Genomic DNA, 20,086 nt, shown 5'->3' on the forward strand with positions numbered 1-20,086 from the left:
TATTATGTACCAAGTTTTGTGTGCCAAACATTAGGGACAGAAATTAAAAAAAAAAAAAAGAACAGTTATGGCCCTCTAGAAACTTAAATCTAATGGGGGAAGACAAGCCACAAAAGGAAGATGAAAGGGGAAGAATGGAAGGTATTGAACAAAAGGGCATGATAAGTAAGTCCAAATGAATACAGCCAGTGGGAAATGAAGAATGAGTGACCTGGACACCCTCCTTACTGGATGCTTTGGGAAGATTTCTTCACTATACCCTTCAATCAAAAGGGCAGAGGGTACACCTAGAGTATTGATGAATGTGAGTACCAAAGCTGGAACAATCTCTTAGGATGTTGAGGTTCCTGATGACATGATGGTGGAGTAGGAAGGAGTGCTGCTGAGTGAGTGAATTACATTATTAGATTTAAGATCCTTTATTTCAAGGACTGTCTTTTTGTTTGTTTGTTTGTTTTTTGTATACTGTATCCCCATAACTTAGCACAATACTTGACATACAGTCAGCACTTACTTTAGGCTTTTTCACTCAACCATTCATTCTTTCATTAATCTCATTTAAGTCTCAGAAAAATCCTGGAAGCTGTTTCCCAGGATTTAGATATTATTATCCTCATTTTCCAGATTAGAAAACTCAACTTCAAAGACTTTAAGAAACTTTGTGCTCATTTATGTACCCAAAACATGTTATAGACAGGATTCAAACTCATGTCCTCCTGATTCCAATTCTATGCATCTTATCCACTGAGACAAACACAAAGAACTAAAATGCAGAAATTTTCTGCTGAAAAAATGCACTAAGTTACAGGGGGCTGGCTCCTTAGGTCAAGTTTGTTAGTGCCACTTTTAAAAGAAATGTTAATCCTTGATTTGGAAAAGGCAGGCAGGGGTTCCCTTCTATAATAGCTTTGGCTCTTTAATCCTAAAATTCAACTATCTTGCCTATACATTTGGAGGTCTGTGGACCAATCATTACCTCATTCCTTCAATTTCCTACAACTGCCTTTCTTTGCAAATACCCCCTAAGGCTGTAACAATAGGCAGTACACAAAAGAAGATTTGCTTAAATGAACAGGAAGCTGTCCAGAAAGGAGCAACATGGTTTGTTGCCAGAAGCAAAAAGGGAACAGTTTACAAGTGTTTCAGTAAATAAACTACTGTTCTGGATAGCACTATTCCCTTTCTCCATCTCCCCAAAAGAAATTCAAGGGGGGAAGAAAATTTCCTGCAGATTACTCTAAAGAAAAAGCTTGGAAAACTAGTTTTAGTCAGTTTGTCTATTATGTATGAGTACATGTTTTATTTCACATGAAATTAAGAGATGACTTTTGGCAGAGGGTACATAGGATCTAATATTCTAAACAACTTTAAAGATCATTTAACCCAGTCCCCTTCAATGTATACAGAAAAATTAATCCTAGAAAGGTAATTGCCTAAGATCACAAAGGGAGAAAATAGCAGAGTTGGAATGGGAACTCACAGCCTCCAAATCCGAATACATGATCCTTGTCATTATGCCATCACTGGCTCTGACAAAAGTTTCAAGTAGAGTGGTTCCTCAAAAACTAACTTTATACTAAATCATCTAGCATAAAAATCTATTTCCTACTGTGACAATTAAACCACTCAAGAAATCAGAGAGTGCTATATACATCTATTCCACTGCTGTCTCCCTCATTATATGTGACAGCAGTCTATCCTGGTCCAGATTGTGACTAGAAGAAATAGTTGAAGTGTTCAGGTATGTGACAGCCAACCTTGATCATAGGTGGGAGAGGAATAAAAATTCCACATATAAAGCATGTCTACAGGCTTGTAACAAAATAACTTAAGACAACTTATATGGTGTTAGGTGCAGAGAGGACTACCTGTCAACTATCATGAGTCTCATAAAGACTAACAAAAAGCACACCAGCATGAGAGCAACCATTTAGTTTAGGTTCTACAAAGAGTCTTTTGTTGTACTTAATAAAATTTAATGTCTTCACTTTAATGCTCAAATGAGGCTTTTACATTTAATTAAGAGTCATGGCAACTATCCTAACAGTTCCTTTCCCAAATCATCCTTTTAAAACCTACTGATGGGAAAGCAGACTGAGTAAGGCATCACTGGCAGGGCAGTTCTACAAAATTCCAGTATGTGGTCAATAAGTATTTGTTAAGCATTTACTTTATGCTTTGCTTTATGGGAAGTTGGGTGGCAGTGAATAGAGTACTCTGCCTGGAGTCAGGAAGACTCCTCCCTGAGTTAAAATATAGCCTCAGATATTCACTAGCTGTCTGACCCCAGGCAAATCACATAACTGTATTTGCCTCAGTTTCCACATATGTAAAATGAAATGGATAAGGAAATGGCAAACCACTCTGCTCTCGTTGCCAAGAAAACCATAAATGGAGTTATAAAGAGTCAGACATGACTGAAACAACTGAAGAATAACATATGCCATGTATTATACACATAAAAAACTAACAAAAAAGTCTTCAATATTATAACATTATCTTAGAATTCTAAGCATAAGTATTTTAGTCATTCTTTATAGAGAATGATTCCTAAAATAAAAAGTTTGAATCCTGAAAATGATGTATTTTAATATATTAGTAAGACAACCAAGAACAAGGTGTCTTTGAAAAAGAAGCATTAATTCTTTAAGTTATTGAATTTGTACAGGGTCACATGGAAAATCAGAAGAATGAGAGGTAAAATATGAACCTTTTTATTTTTCATCTAGAACTGATCCACTAGAAATTCCATATCCTCAACTCACAAGAAGAATATATTTCTATACTACAGGGAAAAACAGAATTTCTCAAAACTATATATATGTAGATATAGATATAGATATAGATATAGATATAGATATAGATATAGATGTCTCTGTCTCTCTGTCTCTCTCTCCTATCACCAACTTCTCTTTAGTGCTTAAGATTTTGCATGAACATATATTAAGCACTAATCTAGAAAGTGGACATTGAGAAAATATTTCCTTTATTAAATACATACCATTTTGAAATATATTCAACAAACTATTATAATTGTATGCAAGTAGAATACATAACAGAACAAGTTCACATATCTTGAAAGTCTTCACACCTACCTCCATTTTCTTCTCCATTACTGTTGTTTGCTTCAGCCATTTCGGTGCCATCTAATTCAGATTCACAGCCTAAATCCAATGTTCCATCAGCTGGGGATGAAGATTCTTCTTTCTATAGCATAAGGGAGAGAAATGGAAAAAATACAAATTAGCAATTTAAAATATTTACAGTAAATTATCACAAGATAGGAATTTCAATATTAATTATTTTCATCTGTAATAGTCATTAGAGGAAAAATTTTAAAAAATGTAACAACTGATAATGACTTCTGAAAAATTAAAAGGTTACCAATTTATAACACAACAGCCTCTATCCTAGTATACAAATACATAGAGTGAATTTTTGTTTTGTTTTCCTTTTACTATCCCTCATTCTCTGGGGAAAAAAATTATATAAGATTTCAGTTTTAGTTACTGAACTGCACTACATGCTACATGCTCAGGTTGTTATAAAGGAGAAACAAATATGTAAACTCCTTTATTAAAAATTCAGTCATTCAAAAAATTTCTAATAATGGTAAGAGTAAGGTAGTCAGAAAATATCTAACAGTCAAGATGTATACTATTATATGAGTTTTTTTAAAAATTAAGATCTTGTTAAAATAATAAATTATAAATACTGTACATCAACCCTTAAGGAAAATTCTTGCCTTTTGAGTTTATTATGGTCACAATGATTTTGCTTTTTAAAAATATAGGCTACTAAAGCAAAAAAAAAAGCAATAATATTTTGTCAAAAGAATTCTAGTTAGTGCAGTTTTTAATGGCAAAGACAATCAATGGAATTAAAATAATTAAGTTTCAGGTATCTTGTGATCCCTTTTCAATTACCTCACTCTTATTATAAAGTCTGCAGATTTAATTACTACTATTTCCCCTGGGTCATCCTATTTTCAAAAATGCAACTGTAATAGCTTTACATAAATAACATTTCATCAAGAAATAAGTGGCTTACAAGCCAATACCTACTCACCTAGAATTCTGAAAAAATACACATTCAAGGAACAATTAAATTTTTTTTGTCATAAATCAGAAGCAAGAACACACACTTTCCCTGAAAAAATAAAGTGCTAATTCATTCTCATTATCAATTACTTTCTAAGACATGAAAACAATTAGGTTTAAGGGTCACTGCCTGCTCATGACACTACTTTCTTCTCCATGAGGCTAATTTTGTTCACTCTTCTATTTTCTGATAAATTAGTAAAATGTATTCATAAATTAATGGATATAATGTGCAGAAGAATCCAACTTACTTTAAGAGCATAAAGTCCTGATTTTCCAGGGATTTTGAAGAATGTCCCATCCCCTACACGAGTGTTGGTGTGAAGCATTGCATTCAGACAGGCTAATGGAGAAGTCCCACTAGAAAATAAAATTTTACAAAAATGAAGCAGTCTGAGATAGAATGTCTGTTGCAAAACTGTTCACTGTCTCTTTAAAAAAAATCATGCATGCCTTTTAAAATAGCCTTCCAACCCTGAAAACATCTACATTACAATAACAGGCCAGTTTCACCAAAGTTAATCAGATGCATCTGTCCTATAGGCTTCAGGCAAAAAGTCTGTGAATTATAATTATGCTTTTCTTCATACAGCAACCAGCATCACATTCTAAAGAAACCAAAGTCCAAACATTTATGTGAAATTACTTCACAAACACCATGAAGACTCAGTTTTAAAATGTTACAGACAATTTGATGGCTGCACATGAATGATCAAAAACTACAAAGTTCAGGGGCAGCTGTACCCTATGGGATGAAAGACAACAAAAGAATAATAAAAAAAAATACTAAGGAAGAACTGATTTGAAATTACAAATATTTAAGTTACTTGAGAGGTAGCATTTTCTCACATGGTCTAGTTTTAATGTCTGCACACATTCTTGAACTAGAACTTCTAGTGATAGTCTAGTCTCAGTTACTAACATTTTAAATAAGATCTTGGGAAGGGAGTCAACTAGTGATTCTCATACTAATAGTATCAGCTAGGAAAATTATCAGGTGCAGAGGTCTGAATTAAATTGAATGATTTTTTAAAAAGTCATTCAGATATAATAGTAAATGTAAAAATAGCTAAATCAAATCACACACTTGAAAAGCTTAATGCAAATTCAAAAATGCATTTGTACTTCATATATATATTAAAAGGGACTAACATTCACATTCTCCCCTGAATATGCTTAGGAGAATATGATACAAGATCAATTTTGGTGGGGGGAGATACAGGAGAGGGAATTAACAAACTATCTTTTCTAATTAGCTTCACACCCTCCTTCTACATATTAAATGAGATGAGGGGTTGAAAACTAACTATTGCAGATAATGAAGCACCTTTAACTTTTCTTTGGAAGCTCTATGTTAAAAAATATTCTGGAGGGAAAAAGAAATCCCAGATCTACTGAGATTCCCAAGCATGTAACTGTACTTGTCAGTCAGGAAATACAACTTGGTACTGTACTTAAAAAGCTACCTATAAATAAAATTATCACCTTGCTACAATAGGAATAAGGCTGCTTTCTGAAGGTCACAGCCTGGAAAGGAAAAGCTTCAACCTATTCTAACAGGAACATATCTGATATTAATACAGCATCTTTGCATTCTGATTAATAAAGTTTATATGCAATATACTGAGACACTCATTACAATTATTTTTTGTGAAAGAATCATTTCTATTCCCAGTTTAATCTGATTTCATTAAAATTTGAGCTTGACAAGATAATATAATGGTGACAACTAAACTAGCAACTGACTATTGCTAAAGCTTTTCATACATTAATTCATTTGAATCTCAAAAGAACACTATACAAAAAACAGCATTAGGAGTACAAATTAAGTTACTAATAAATGAAACATATTACATAGTAGTTACACTTTGTATTTATGTAGTGCTCCCCTCCATAATATACTACATACTACAAGTTTTTAACCTTCATCATTTTTTCTCAATCAAAAGATAATTTGCTGGTTATTTTAGAGAGGACCTGGGCAAACTTAAAAATGAAGCCGTCTCGCTAAAATTTCTTTCAATGGATAAATTCCAGACAAGGAATGCCATGCAATATTTTACTTAGCATCACAAAATAATTTTTCCCTCATTATATCTTTCAGGCAAAACCGCATACAACTTGAAGCTAGCGATAATGATTATGCCAGATTTTTGGAGTCTCAATATAGTGAAACTGTCAGAATTACAGGTTTTCAGTAGGAAGTTGGCAGGAAGATACTAACACCACAATTGGAACCAAATCCAATATATAAAAATGACAAGGTGCAGTGATGTTATTTTTAATATGGCTCAATAAAATAATTCACCTGCTTTAAAACCTAATATACGTTGCACTTGACCTTGACTTATAGTCATAACAGAAATTTTAGAAACTTAACCCAAGACCAATGAAAAGAATAGATGAAAATGAAGAGTAAAAAATAAACAGAATAAATAAAAACCACATAAATATAGCTTAAATTCACTGTCCCTTGCAATGTGTCAAATTCAAGTTGGATATTTAAGAGATATCTTATTGCTACTCTTACTCTGGACATAAATCTATGGTTTGTCTGAGCAGAAAACTCTGATATACCTTATACAGAGAGAGAGAGAGAGAGAGAGAGAGAGAGAGAGAGAGAGAGAGAGAGAGAGAGTGTGTGTGTGTGTGTGTGTGTGTGTGCGCGTGCGCATAAAACACGGACATCAGCAACATTCTTAAGAAAAATATTTCATTGGGATATGAATTTCAAAGCATATCACAGAGAGGCTGCCAATTATTTAGCAAAGGATATTTCAAATTTCTCAAAACTTCCCCAAATAAAACTGATTTTTATCCACTTCATATACACAGGAAAAAGGGACATGCATTTAGGACTCTGAGAGTTCAGATGTTATAATATCAAAGATAAGGTTGTTACAACTCTAAGAAAGTTGAAAACCATTGTTTTGGAAGGGCTAGATTTAATAAAATTAAAGGAACATTTATTCACTTTTTCAAGTCTATCTCCCCCATTCTGAAGAGGTTGTTTATATTTTGTTTTATTTTAGTATGAAGAAAGTTGGCAGCTTCCAATGGTTTTAAATTTTTTATTGTTACATTATAAATTTTTTAGCAAATGTGAATAAACTCAATTATTTTTCATATTGCCCATATTTTTGCATTTCAGTCATTTTCAGTTTCCCATCCATCTCCATTTTAAGTGCCAAAATATAACACTAATAAGGACTAGTTAGTGGTCGGGATCTAAATTAATGAAAAGTCTTTATAAAAAATTTTTAAGAGATTAAGTTTTATCACTTCAAAATACTTTATGAAATGAAAAAAGATAACAAAATCTGTCATTCAGCTGGGTTTGTTTTAAGAATTAAATACCTACCAGGATTTAGAACATTAATTATTGAATTGCAAATTGTTAACTCTTAAGGTGTTTGACAAGAATTTGTTCTCAAAGATAAACCCCTTGAATGGGCAAAAGTGGTTATATTTATTTTGCTTTGGAAACACTTTTTTCTACTCAAACAACAGTAAACTTCAGTCAAGCCAATAATGAAATGAAATGAAAAAATTCAGAAATAATGGAATCTGAATTAAGGAAGTTTCATTATGATTAATGTTATTTTATTTAAGAAAAATAGGGGGCAGCTGGATAGCTCAGTGGATTGAGAGCCAGGCCTAGAGACGGGAGGTCCTAGGTTCAAATCCGGCTTCAGACACTTCCCAGCTGTGTGACCCTGGGCAAGTCACTTGACCCCCATTGCCTACCCTTACCACTCTTCCACCTATAAGTCAATACACAGAAGTTAAGGGTTTAAAATTAAAAAAAATAAACTATACAAGATATTTTCTAATAAGATGAATGAAGTAAATGTGAGAAATCCCAAGTTATCAAAAAAATTAAAAGTGAGAAAAAAATGCTTATTTTCCAGTCTGAAAAATATTGAGCCATTTTGACATTCTGTCTCTTCTATCTGTTTTATCCCTCTCTGTTTCTCCCCCATGCCTTATAATTTGGCTGACTTGCCATATTTATAGTACATTATGGCAAAGCTATGTACTGATTATTATATCCTCCTACTCCAGAAATTTTCAAAATCTTTGAAACTACAAAACCCTTCTCTGTGTATATTATGTACATATACAAATATATAATACATACATTTATATATTTGTGTGTATGTATGTGATACTATATATTTTATATATATATATATATATGTATGTATGCCCCCCCCCACCAAGACCTTGGAAGAGAGTAAATAAAGGTGAAGTTTAGAGGTAAGAGAACTTATCAAAATTACGTGTTTCAAAGGTATCCTTTTTTCCTGTAGAAACCATTGTACTATTCCATTCTCATAATGGAACATAGAAATAATAGATAATAGAGCACAATGGAAAAAATATGCCACATTTTCCTTTGCTAAACTAAGAAATGAGGATAAGTATCTGAAAAAAAAAAGTAGATTTGGCAGGTACAGGGTCCAAAAGAAATAGGGGAAATAAAATATTCCATGTTATAGTTTGATGTTATCCAATACAGCTAAAATAAGATTCTCAAATGGAATCTCTTCCTTTGACAGCAAGAAACAGTCACATAAGTACCCTAAGAAAATATTTATGAAACTATTTCATGTATACTGGCCAATGTTTAAAAACCTTAGAGACAATTTACTAAAGACAAAAGATTCAATTCAATATGCATTTAAAGTACCAGTTACTGAGATATAATTAAAAAAAAAACCTACAATATGCTAGGTGAAAGGTAAAGAAGGTCTGAATTTTGGCTGAGATTGGAAAGAGAATAATATAAAGATAAATTGTGATGGCAGAACTTTTTTCCTTAACAGGACAATGAATAGATATGGGGTGTTTGAGGAAAAATGGAATTTCAAAGATGAGATTGTGAATTTAGATCGTAAGGTGATTCCCTCAACAGAAACAGGAAAGAATGAAGAGTGGGTTTTAGGAATTAGGTAACAGGATGATAGATTTGGATGTGGAAAGGACCTTGGAAACCATAAAGTCCAAACCTTGAGTGTGTCATTATATGGTTGAAAAAACTGAGCATTGAGAGATTTAAGTAATTTGCATAAAGCCATACAGACATAGCTAATTAAGTGTCTGAGGCAACATCTGAACTCACTTCTTCCTGACTCCAAGCCCAATCTTCTATCAGCTATCTCAAAGGTTCTCAAAAGTGTGTTGTATAGATCTGGAGGTCCCTAAGAACCCTTCAGGGGATCTATGAGGTCAATTTTTATAAGAAGACTGTCATTGGTCTATTAAAACTACCATCTCATTTTTCCAATTACATATATCTGAGAGACCAATTTTTTAAACACAGTAACCAAAATTTCATATTGCAACAAACTGAATGCAAAAGCAAATATGAGAATCTAGGTGACCTATTAAGCTTGAAATTAAAGAATTTTCAAAAGTATTTTAAAACAATGTCAATTTTCTCATTTTTCAAAATATTGTTATTTTTTTCATTAAAATGTTTGTTAACCTGCAACAGCTTGTTAATTCAAATGATTTGTGAGCATTTTTGAAATTCACTCATTTTAATTTCTAACAATAAATACCAAAAGAACCCCCCCCCCAAACAAAAACCCTTAGGAGTCCTGAATAATTTTTTAAGAATGCAAAGGGAGGTCAGCTAGGTCAGCTAGGTCGCTCAGTAGAGCGAGAGCCAGGCCTAGAGACAGGAGGTCCTGGCTTCAAATCTGACCTCAGACACTTCCCAGCTATGTGACCATGGGCAAGTCACTTAACTCCCCCTCCCCCCCCATTGCCTAGCCCTTACCACTCTTCTGCCTTCCAAGACAGAAAGTAAGGGTTTAAAAAAAAAAAAAAAAAGAATGCAAAGGGGCTCTAATATCAAAAGTCTCACAACCACAAAATTCTACCTTTCAGCTGTCTCAATAGAGTTCTTCTTTAATTTATTAAGAAGTAAAAATGAACAATTAAAAAATATTGATGAGGACTTAGAAGTGACAGAAAAGTTTTGTTGTGCATTTAAAATAACTAATTTAAATGTAAATACTAAGAAAATTGAGTTGGCTATATCTGTGTTCAATTTTAAGGTTTTAATAATAATTTTTCAAAAGTCTTTAGGGACACTATTCAAAAACCCAATCAGATAGGGATAATGAAGAGATAAATGGGAAAAGTGTTTGAGATAGAATCAGAAAATTAAGGTTTAAACTGACTGCCACTGAAAAGCCTGTGTAGCCTAAAGTAAGCCCCCTTCTCTTCTAGGGGCCCAGTAGATAGAGTTCATTCACTCAAATCCAGCCTGAGACACTAGCTATGTGACCCTTGGGTGTATCAATCTGTTTGCCTCAGTTCCTTCATCTGCAAAATGGAAATATTAATAGCACTTACCTTCTAGGGTAGCTGTGAGGATCAAATGAAATAGCTAGTAAATGATTAGCACAGTGTATAAGTAACTATACTTACTTACATAGTAAGCACTATATAAATGATAGCTATTATTATTATTGTTGTTGTTAACATATGTAAACTGAGAAGGTTGGGTTTATATGATCACTGAAGTCCCTTCCAGTTCTATATCTATTATCTTTTGCAGTTTGACAAAGCAACTAAGTGAAAATTCCTAGGATTACAGCACTTACAGGTCTCCCTCTCTTCCCTACTCGACCCCCAAGAAATTAATCTTATAAGTATAAAAGCTAGGGGCAGCTGGGTAGCTCAGTGGAGTGAGAGTCAGGCCTAGAGACAGGAGGTCCTAGGTTCAAATCCGGCCTCAGACACTTCCCAGCTGTGTGACCCTGGGCAAGTCACTTGACCCCCATTGCCCACCCTTACCAATCTTCCACCTATGAGACAATACACCAAAGTACAAGGGTTAAAAAAAAAAAAAAAAAAAAAAAAGCTAATTGCCTACTGGGTTACTTGTCTTTTTACTTTCCAAAATGATCAATAATGATCCTTAGGACTCTTTTAAAATCCAAAACTCTTTAAATATTCTCTGAAAAATTCCTACCTAAACCATTAAGGTATTTCTCTCATATGTACCCAGGTCAACAGACTACAAATCGGAACTTTAAAAAAGCTGTTATGGGGGGGAGCTGGGTGGCTCAGTGGATTGAGAGCCAAGCCCAGTGATGGGAGGTTCTGGGTTCAAATTTCAACTCAGACACTTCTAGCTGTGTGACCTTGGGCAAGTCACTTAACACCCATTGCCTAGCCTTTACCACTCTTCTGCCTTGGAACCAATACACAGTATTGACTCCAAGACGGAAGGTAAGGGTTAAGAAAGAAAGAAAGAAAGAAAGAAAGAAAGAAAGAAAGAAAGAAAGAAAGAAAGAAAGAGCTGTTGAGACTTAAATTGGTCCAGAATTCATGTCCTTTCAGTAGAATGAAGCTAAAATAGTACATAAGCATTATCATTTGTGAATCAATTCTAACCCAATCAACTTGGACCTTGCTCAGAAGAAACAAAGGCTTCTGTCCCAAACACCAATTCCCAGAAATATCATCAGCTGGAATATAAATTGTATCGTCACACTTTTAGCAAATTCTCTCAAGATAGCTGAACACCAGTCAACAAAGATTTATTGAGTGCTTACTTTTACCAGGCATATGATGCTGGGAATAAAAAACAAGCAAAATGAGAGTCCTTGACTTCAAGGAGCTTGTATATCTAATGGGGGAAGATGAAGGAAACTGAAGGGGGGGGGTACAGTAGAAGGTACTGGGTGCAGGTGCGTGAATTTCAGAGACAAAGTGATCTTCCAGCATAAAAAGGTTTCTGAGACATGGTGGAGAAGCCCTGACTGCAGCCTGGTGAAAGAATAAGCTAATGTCTAGATAGACTTCTATTAAACTACTTAAGGCCATTTGAACTAAAAACTGAACTGATCTTTTTTTGAGTTTTTATACCACATTTATTCTTATATTCTGAAGTTATCATTTGGTAGAAATCTGACATTCTTTTTGACTACTTTTCTTCAAGAACTGCCTAAAACATTAAAAGATTAAAGTGACTTCCTCACAATCACACAGACAATAAGCAAAGAAATACAACTTAAACCATTCTTGGCTCTGAGGATACCTCTCTATACAACACACCACAAGGCTGACTTATTCATCTTGGCTGCCTACTAAATATTAACAATGTAGAGGAGAATACTATGAGCTTTTCTTGACCCTTTAAAGCATTTTCTTAGGATTTATTTATTTCCTAACAAATATGTGTGTGTGTGTATGTGTGTGTGTGTGTGTGTTTGTGTGATTAACTAAAGAAATTTCCTATTCTATGAATTCGACTCTCAGGAAATGGCTCAGAATATGAAAAGTTATTAATAACATGACTAATAACACAAAAATAATGTTGTGGTAAAGAGTAAGGATGATAAAACAAGAGGAGCTATAATCTTGGAGAAGAACTTCAAATTTCCTTTAGCAATTAATGCAGCTTGTAATAAAATGATAGCAACAATACAACAAAGTTTAACAAATATGGATTACATTGTATTATAATGTGAAAAGAGAATGTGATGGATAAATTCCAGGTCTGTGGAGAGAGCTAAATTATATTATTTTATATATACACATACATGTATATATACATCCTTTGTAGGAGAATGTGAATCTTTTAAAAAATTTAATCAATTTTAGAGTACTCTTGCAGTACTAGGATTAAACTGTCATTTGTAATGTTAAATAAAATTATGTTTGACTATGAGAAGCATTATGATGATTTTTTTCCTGGCAGCAGATTAATCTTTCCAATTATGTTTTTTCTTGGACTAATATTAATATTAGTTTGAAGTTCTTTGCATGTACCAATTGCTGAGGGATTGAGGAGGGAGCAGACCCTGACAAATACAGGTTGACAAGGCAAAATCAATATGGAATTAACTTTCTACCATAAATAATCCGAAATGAAAAATGAGTTATTTTTATGAGGATTTCTTTTGTGTTAAGTTCTAATGCAAAAGTGACTTTCCAGTGATACATCTGGGTCTTAAAATTACTTGCAATCTTTGAAGCAAGTGAAAATAGAAAAGAATTTTAACAAAGTATAAGAAATTAAAGGAAAAAGATATTTAAAATTTACATAGAACAAAGGATAAATAATGTACTATTTCTTAGTTCAATTCATTATAATAAAAGTACTATAATATTAGATCAAAATATTATGTCCATTACACTGATGAACCATATCCAAATTGTCAACTTTATCCATTCTTGTACACTAGAGGAAATCAATCCTAATACTGCTCAATAATTTTTTTCACTAGCAATCCAATAGAACTCTTTTTAAAAAACTACATAAAATTATTATAGATTTCCATTGAAATATCCATTTTAATTCAGATAAAAAGGAAGCAACAATTTTATCATGGGTCTACACATACATTCTTTCAATAATGACAGTAGAGATTTAAAGGAGAATCTACTGATCACCAATCATGTCCTTACAATAATTAACAACACTCATTTTCTACTCTTTAGCACAGTACAAGAAAAGGTACTTAATAAATACTTAATGATTATTTTTAAGTAACCAAATTCTTTCCTCAAAAGAAAAAAAAATTGTCATATACTTACACTACAGATGAAGAATTTAAAGCCCAAACTGAGCTAGGTTGCTAGGTAGTACAGTGAATAAGAGCACTGTGCCAGTAGTCAGGAGGACCAGAGCTAAAATTCTGCCTCAGGCATTTACTAGCTGTGTGACTAAGGAAAAGTTATCTAACCTGAAGGCTGCCTTAATTTCTTCAACTGTAAAATGGAGATAATAATAATAACTACCTCCCCAAGGCTGTTTGTGAGAATCAAGTGAGGCAATATTTTTAAGCACTTAGCACTGTACCTGGCACAAAGTATATCTCAGTTCCCTTAATCAGAGAGATTAAGGATCTTGCTTATGAGCACATAGGGATATCAGATTAGTGCTCAATCTACAAACAAATATTTATTAAGTGCGTTTAAAGTATAAGAATATATGACATTTCCCCAGTCTCCAGAAGAAAAAAAAAGTCAACAAAGGACTTAATGGAATAAATTTTACTAGTAAGTAATTAGTACTAAGATTTTATTAAAGGAAAGAGCTTTGAGCTGACCATCTCAGATTTTATCAAGTACACATTGGGAGCCTATACCCTAAGGCAGCGTTTAAAGGATAATGCAGTTTAAGAGATTATAAAGCTGAGGACTAGAATTCCTATTTCCCAGATTTCATGACCTTAGTGATATGGAGACAAATCTGTGGGCAAATTTTTTAAAAATCAATTATGTAAATGAGATAAATTACTAGTTTATTTAAATCCATACCATCTTATCCTTATTATGGGTTATTTGGATTTAGAGTGTAGTCTTTTTGTCCTGATCTATAATTTCTTCTATATGGCCAATTCCACAAGTAGAACTTCACTCCACTAATAATAATAAGGTAGAATTCTACCTGGAGCACAAAGTAGTTCAATGATTTTGTCTGGCTCACATAGCTCCTAAAATATCAGGGCAAGATGTGAAATCAAGTATTCTTGACCACAAAGACAGTATTGTATCCACTATACCAAAACAAGTGAGTTCTTAGTGTAGACACAGGAAACATTTGAGCATGCCCTCATTATGGATACTATAGTTATTAACTCATCCACCACCACAGCTATCACAGCTGACTAACCCTGTAGATTACAATCTCCCCAAAGGGACATCCTAGTCCATAGTAGGCATACATTAAAAAAAATAACACAACTTAAAATTATATTAAGGGATATGTTATCTTGAGAAATAGCTGAGATGTAATTTCTTCAAATATAATGGAACATAATTCTAAAAATTTACAGTGTGATATATTTATGATACACAGCATAGAAATTGTTTTATTCTCCTGAGAATCCTTGTAATTATATATACAGATAAATTACAACATCTCCTAACCCTATTTGTATCCTCTTTTCATACAGATTATTTTTCCTATAAAATAAGTTTGCAAAGCTGACTTCTCGTCAACTCCTGTCAAGGAGAATACTCATAATCTTTGAATTTTATGCACATTAGAAAGTCTTTACCTACCCAATCTGGTAATAAATAAATATGCATATGTATTCTGTTGCTTGATAAATACTCTGGAATTGAATTAAATAATGTAAACTCACTGTTTCAGAGCCCTCTCTTTTAAGACTTCTCCAGTATATATCTCAATGAAAGAAAAGATATCCTTTCAAATTTTCTGGATTTTCACACACATTAACACAAACATATCCTATATTTCTAAAAGAATGACAAGAGGGAAAATGAAATACACAAGACTATGTCAATCATTTATTGTCTGCCTTTACTTCTCTTTATTGGACAAAACATTTCTCCAAATAATTTATGAAGACCTAACATCTCTACCCTATCCAGAAATATAAACAAAAACAAGTGATTTAATGAACTGTTCCATTCAACTCAGCCCAGTACAATAAAGACAAGTGATTTAAAGCTGAGAGACTCAAGTACATGTCCTAATGTTGCCAACTGTTAGAGCTGTCACCATGGCCAAGTCAATTAACCTGAGATACCATTTCCTCACATGTAAAATGGGCACAATTCAATTAATTCACCACCTTCCTCACAAGTTTCTCTTAAGGTATATAGTAAAACTCAAAACATTATATTAGTATGGCCTAGGATATTACTGTTCTTAATTAGTATTATGTATGATGAACTTAAAAATTCAAATTACTGGTATCATAGGAAAGCTATTTTTATTTCAGAAAATGTTATAATTAAGATGTGTCAGAAACTTTGGGAAGGCTCAGGCTCCAGCAATCAGGCAGTAAGAGAAAATTGTTGCCTGTAGCCGCTATCTGTGCCAGGATCGCAGAAATGTATTTCTCAAGGTTTACTGAAAACCTCAATCTTAACTTGGTCCATAGGATCTATTCAAAACCACATCTTTCCACCACCACCTAACAAGTCGAATCAGGACAACAAAACATTAAATTTATGTGCCAGGCACTAAGCTAGGTGCTGGTGGTGATAGCCCTAGAAGTAAGGCTTCTTCCACAAAGACAGAATTTAGCTGAGACTTGAAAGAAACTAAGGAAGCCGGGAAAGAGACAGGATGGAAAATATTCTAGGCATAAGGGAAAGCTGGTGAAAATGCACAAAAGACGGAGAGTCAATTAGAAGAAAAAGCAAGGTTAGTGTCACAGGCTCACATAACATATAAAAAGACTAGAAAGTATGGAAGAGGCCAGATTATGAAGGACTTTAGATACCCAACAAAGGATTTTTAAAATTTGATCTTGGAGGTGAAACTTTGTTATTGGAGTTTACTGAATAGGAATGAGATGGTCACATCCACACTTTAACGAGCATTTCAACAGCCGATGAACTGGAATGGAAAGATTTGAGGAAAAAGACTAACCAGAAGCTACTGCAATAGTCCACAGGTGAGGTGATGAAGCCTCCTGCATCATCTGCAGTGTCAGAGATGTAGGAATGTACAAGAAATGTTGCAGAGACAAAATAAACAGAATTTAGCACTGAATTGGAAACAAAGGGAAAAGAGAGTGAGGAGTTGAGGGAGAAGCCTACACTACAGACCTGGGTGACTGGGAGAAGATAGCCTACACTGACACAGACCCAGAGATATAAAGAAGAGGAAAGAGTTTGAAGGGAAAAGAAAATGAGTTCACTTTTGCTCATGCTAAGTTTAAGATATCTATAGGAAACCGACTTCAAAATATGATATTTTGCGCATGCACACACACACACACAAAATGAGAAAGATCCTACTGTGAAATTCTTTTTTCCTGAATGCATACATACCACAATTCAAAGAAATAAAAAGCTCTTCAAAACAAGTTTCATAGAAAATAACCTGAAAAAAAATATCCTCTAAGATTTTTATAATAAATTATGTGTTCTTTACATATTTATAAATGTTTAGGACTGAAAAGGAATTTGGAAATAAAATCTAATTCTTTAAAATATTACAGACGAGGAAACAACTTCCAGAGTACTTTCCACAAAGTCACATAGCAAGTTAGCTGCAAAACTGGGATTTGAACACAACACCTAAATTCTAATTTAATGATATTTTACATGCACCATATTATAGTCTAACCTACACAACTAGTAGTTAAAAGAAAATAGGAAGGATGATATAAATCAAAGATGTAGAATGTATCTTTAGTTAACCCTAAACAGCATAAAAAATGCTATTATTCACAATCTTACTCCTGGATTGTTCTCTTCCCTCAGCAATGTCAAGGATTCACTGGTAAAAGAACTGAAAATTTTTCATCTCAGCATAGTTCTAAGAAGCTTTAGAAGATAAAGAATTCCAACATTTTGCTGGCTACAGAGAGAAAATATTGATTCCTTCAAACCTCAGATAAAGGTGATCAAATCTAAGGATAATTAAACTAACCATTATAGTTCAGCCTTAAAGGAAAGAGGCCAAACTTTAGCTCTGTTTTGTGCCCAAATTTCCATTCTTTCACTGTTGATATTGTATTGAGAAAATATTTAATGAGAAATGTTTTGTCCAATAAAGACCCACTGTTACCAACATCACATGCATCTGAAAAGCTGATTTTGAACATGTATAATCAGACAGATACTGAAGAATAGCTATTTTAGGAAAAAAGACTACTTTCTGCATTTTGCAAACTGTACTTTGTGTCTCTTGTTGTCAGGACTAGTCAATTCTTCATTCAGGGTCTTCTGCCTTAATTCTTTCATGAAAAATCTGACTTTCTTATGACTGGAATATTATTCACTAAAAAACATAGAAAAAGCCAAGCAAAATACTCAAACAATTAGGAACAATGAATCGTGCTACTAACCATCTATTTTCCCCTTGTCTTAAACTTTTTTCTAACTTAGAATATAGCCATGAAAATAAAACTAAAGAGATAAAGATATATTAAAATAGTTAGTGCTGGAAAGGTTCTGAAAAGAGTCACACTAATATACCTTTGAAGAAGCTGTGAATTCTGGAAAAAAATTAGGAATTATGGAAAAAATTAAAATGCCAACACCAATTGAGCTAGGAATCCCACTGATAAAAAATACCCTAAAAGGAAACAACAAGACAAAGAAGTACCATATATCAATCAATAAACATCTACTAAGCACCTACTATGTGTCATTCATTGAACTAAGTCTGGGGATACAAAAAGAGGCAAAAGACAGTCCTTGGCCACAAGGAACTCACAATCTAATTATGTATCAAAATATTCATAGCAATTCATTTTTTGATAGCAAAAAACAAAACAAATTGGGTAACCATCAATTTAGTGAAATAAAGTACAGCATATAAATGTTAATGAGATATTGTACTGTAGGAATGGCGAGTATACAAAATTCAGAGAAACAAGACATATGAATTAATGCAGATGAAATTAAGTAGAACCAGAAAAATAATATAAACTAAATTATTACATTATAAACAAAAAAGCTAATGGTAAACACTATTTAATTATAATAATCCATCTTAATTCAGAAAGGAACCTCCTTTTCTTTAGTTGGAGAGCTGGGGGGGGTGGGACTAAGGATAAAACTGAATATACTCTCAGATGTAGTCCATATGTCAGTTAGCTTTGCTTAAGTGAGATTTTGGTTTGTTTGATTTTTGTTGTTGTTACAAGGAAAGGCTACTGGGAGTGGTATATTCAGAAATTTAAAAAACTAGAAGGCATCAATAAAATAAGGGCGAGGAGAAGAAGAAATGGAAGAATTTTGGACAAAGGGAAGGAAAAGGAGGGTAGAGTAATTAGTTATCAGAGAATAGTTATAATAAATTTAGAGAGGAATATGGCCCTGGGAGTTTTGTATTCAAGGAAGAAATAAGTCATTGCTTTAAGCTGATGATGCTTCTGTCATAGAAATATAGTATAGGGATGACAGTAAATCAAATTTGTAGATGTTTAGGACCAATGCAAAATCTGAGGTTTGAATGAGATTTCTGCAAAGCTGATATAATAATAAAATTACAAAAATACATATACATTGTTAATAAATTCTAGAAGTAATGCTATATGAGAAGCTAAATATAGTAGTTGACAGAAATAAATTAACATTTTCTTGGTGAAAGTACACATTTCCAGGATCCGTGGGAGGTAAAATAAATCTTTAGGCAACAAGACATTTCTTCAACAGTGTTACAGCACAATTGGTGTTCCAATCAGATACAAAGAACCTCTAGAGAACAAACCAAATAACTAATAGGAAGAAAAAATATAGACACTAAATCTGGGTAAGAAAATGAATAGGAAAACATGTCAAAGGCAGAGGAAAATCTGTTAACAGTCCAGTTTTAAATCCTACAGTACTGGTATTATAATGCCAATTATCAGAACGTTAATTTAGTTCTAAAGATTTTTCCCTCATTTTTTCCATTTATATAAAGAAAAGAGAGATGTTCTTCTGTCTTCCTTCATTTTCCAATGTTTAAAAATGTTCCACTAAAATATCATGGCTGCCTGCCATTTGGCATTCATCTCATTTAAGCAAGCAGAACTCCAACACATTCACTTCTCATAAATTAATGTTCTTGAAAGTTTTACGGTGCCACTTAAATTTTCAGGAAACAATTCCTCGATCCAACCATCACCTATTTCTACAGAGTCAAAATTTCACATAATCAAGCCAGGAACACAAGTTATTTTTAAACTTTTTGTTGTTCTTAGTTTTGAATATTATTTCAAGAGCTACTGATAAAGGATAACAACCAAGTTGGAAACCTGTCCAATCACAGAGCTATCATGACCATATTTATTAACAGCAAAACATAAGAACACAACTACAGCAATTACCACATATGACAGTTACCATTCATCTCAATATAAACAACTCAATTCATAAATAAAGAAAACATTTCCCCCACATCCCCCTGAAATGAAGTTGCATTAGAGAAGTTTCATAAAGATACTAATCAATGCAAATAGGAAATACAAAATTATATTCCAGTGAAACTAATTACGCTTCCAAGATAGGAAAGAATGGTTCTGATCTAAATTTGACTT

General features: G+C 33.2%; 1 protein-coding gene across 1 annotated transcript in view; it reads right to left on the reverse strand.

Moving 5' to 3' along the window:
- Nucleotides 1–20,086, reverse strand: part of ASXL3 (ASXL transcriptional regulator 3) — a 193,268-nt gene that overhangs the window by 113,852 nt on the left and 59,330 nt on the right. The window contains exons 2-3 of the mRNA XM_044658031.1: nucleotides 4,352–4,460; nucleotides 3,096–3,207 (exon numbers count right to left, since the gene is read on the reverse strand). Of these exons, the coding sequence (XP_044513966.1) occupies nucleotides 3,096–3,207; nucleotides 4,352–4,460 (221 nt within the window). The remainder of the gene's footprint in view (nucleotides 1–3,095; nucleotides 3,208–4,351; nucleotides 4,461–20,086) is intronic.

Source organism: Gracilinanus agilis, chromosome 1 (assembly GCF_016433145.1).
Source record: "Gracilinanus agilis isolate LMUSP501 chromosome 1, AgileGrace, whole genome shotgun sequence".
Lineage (NCBI taxonomy): Eukaryota > Metazoa > Chordata > Mammalia > Didelphimorphia > Didelphidae > Gracilinanus > Gracilinanus agilis.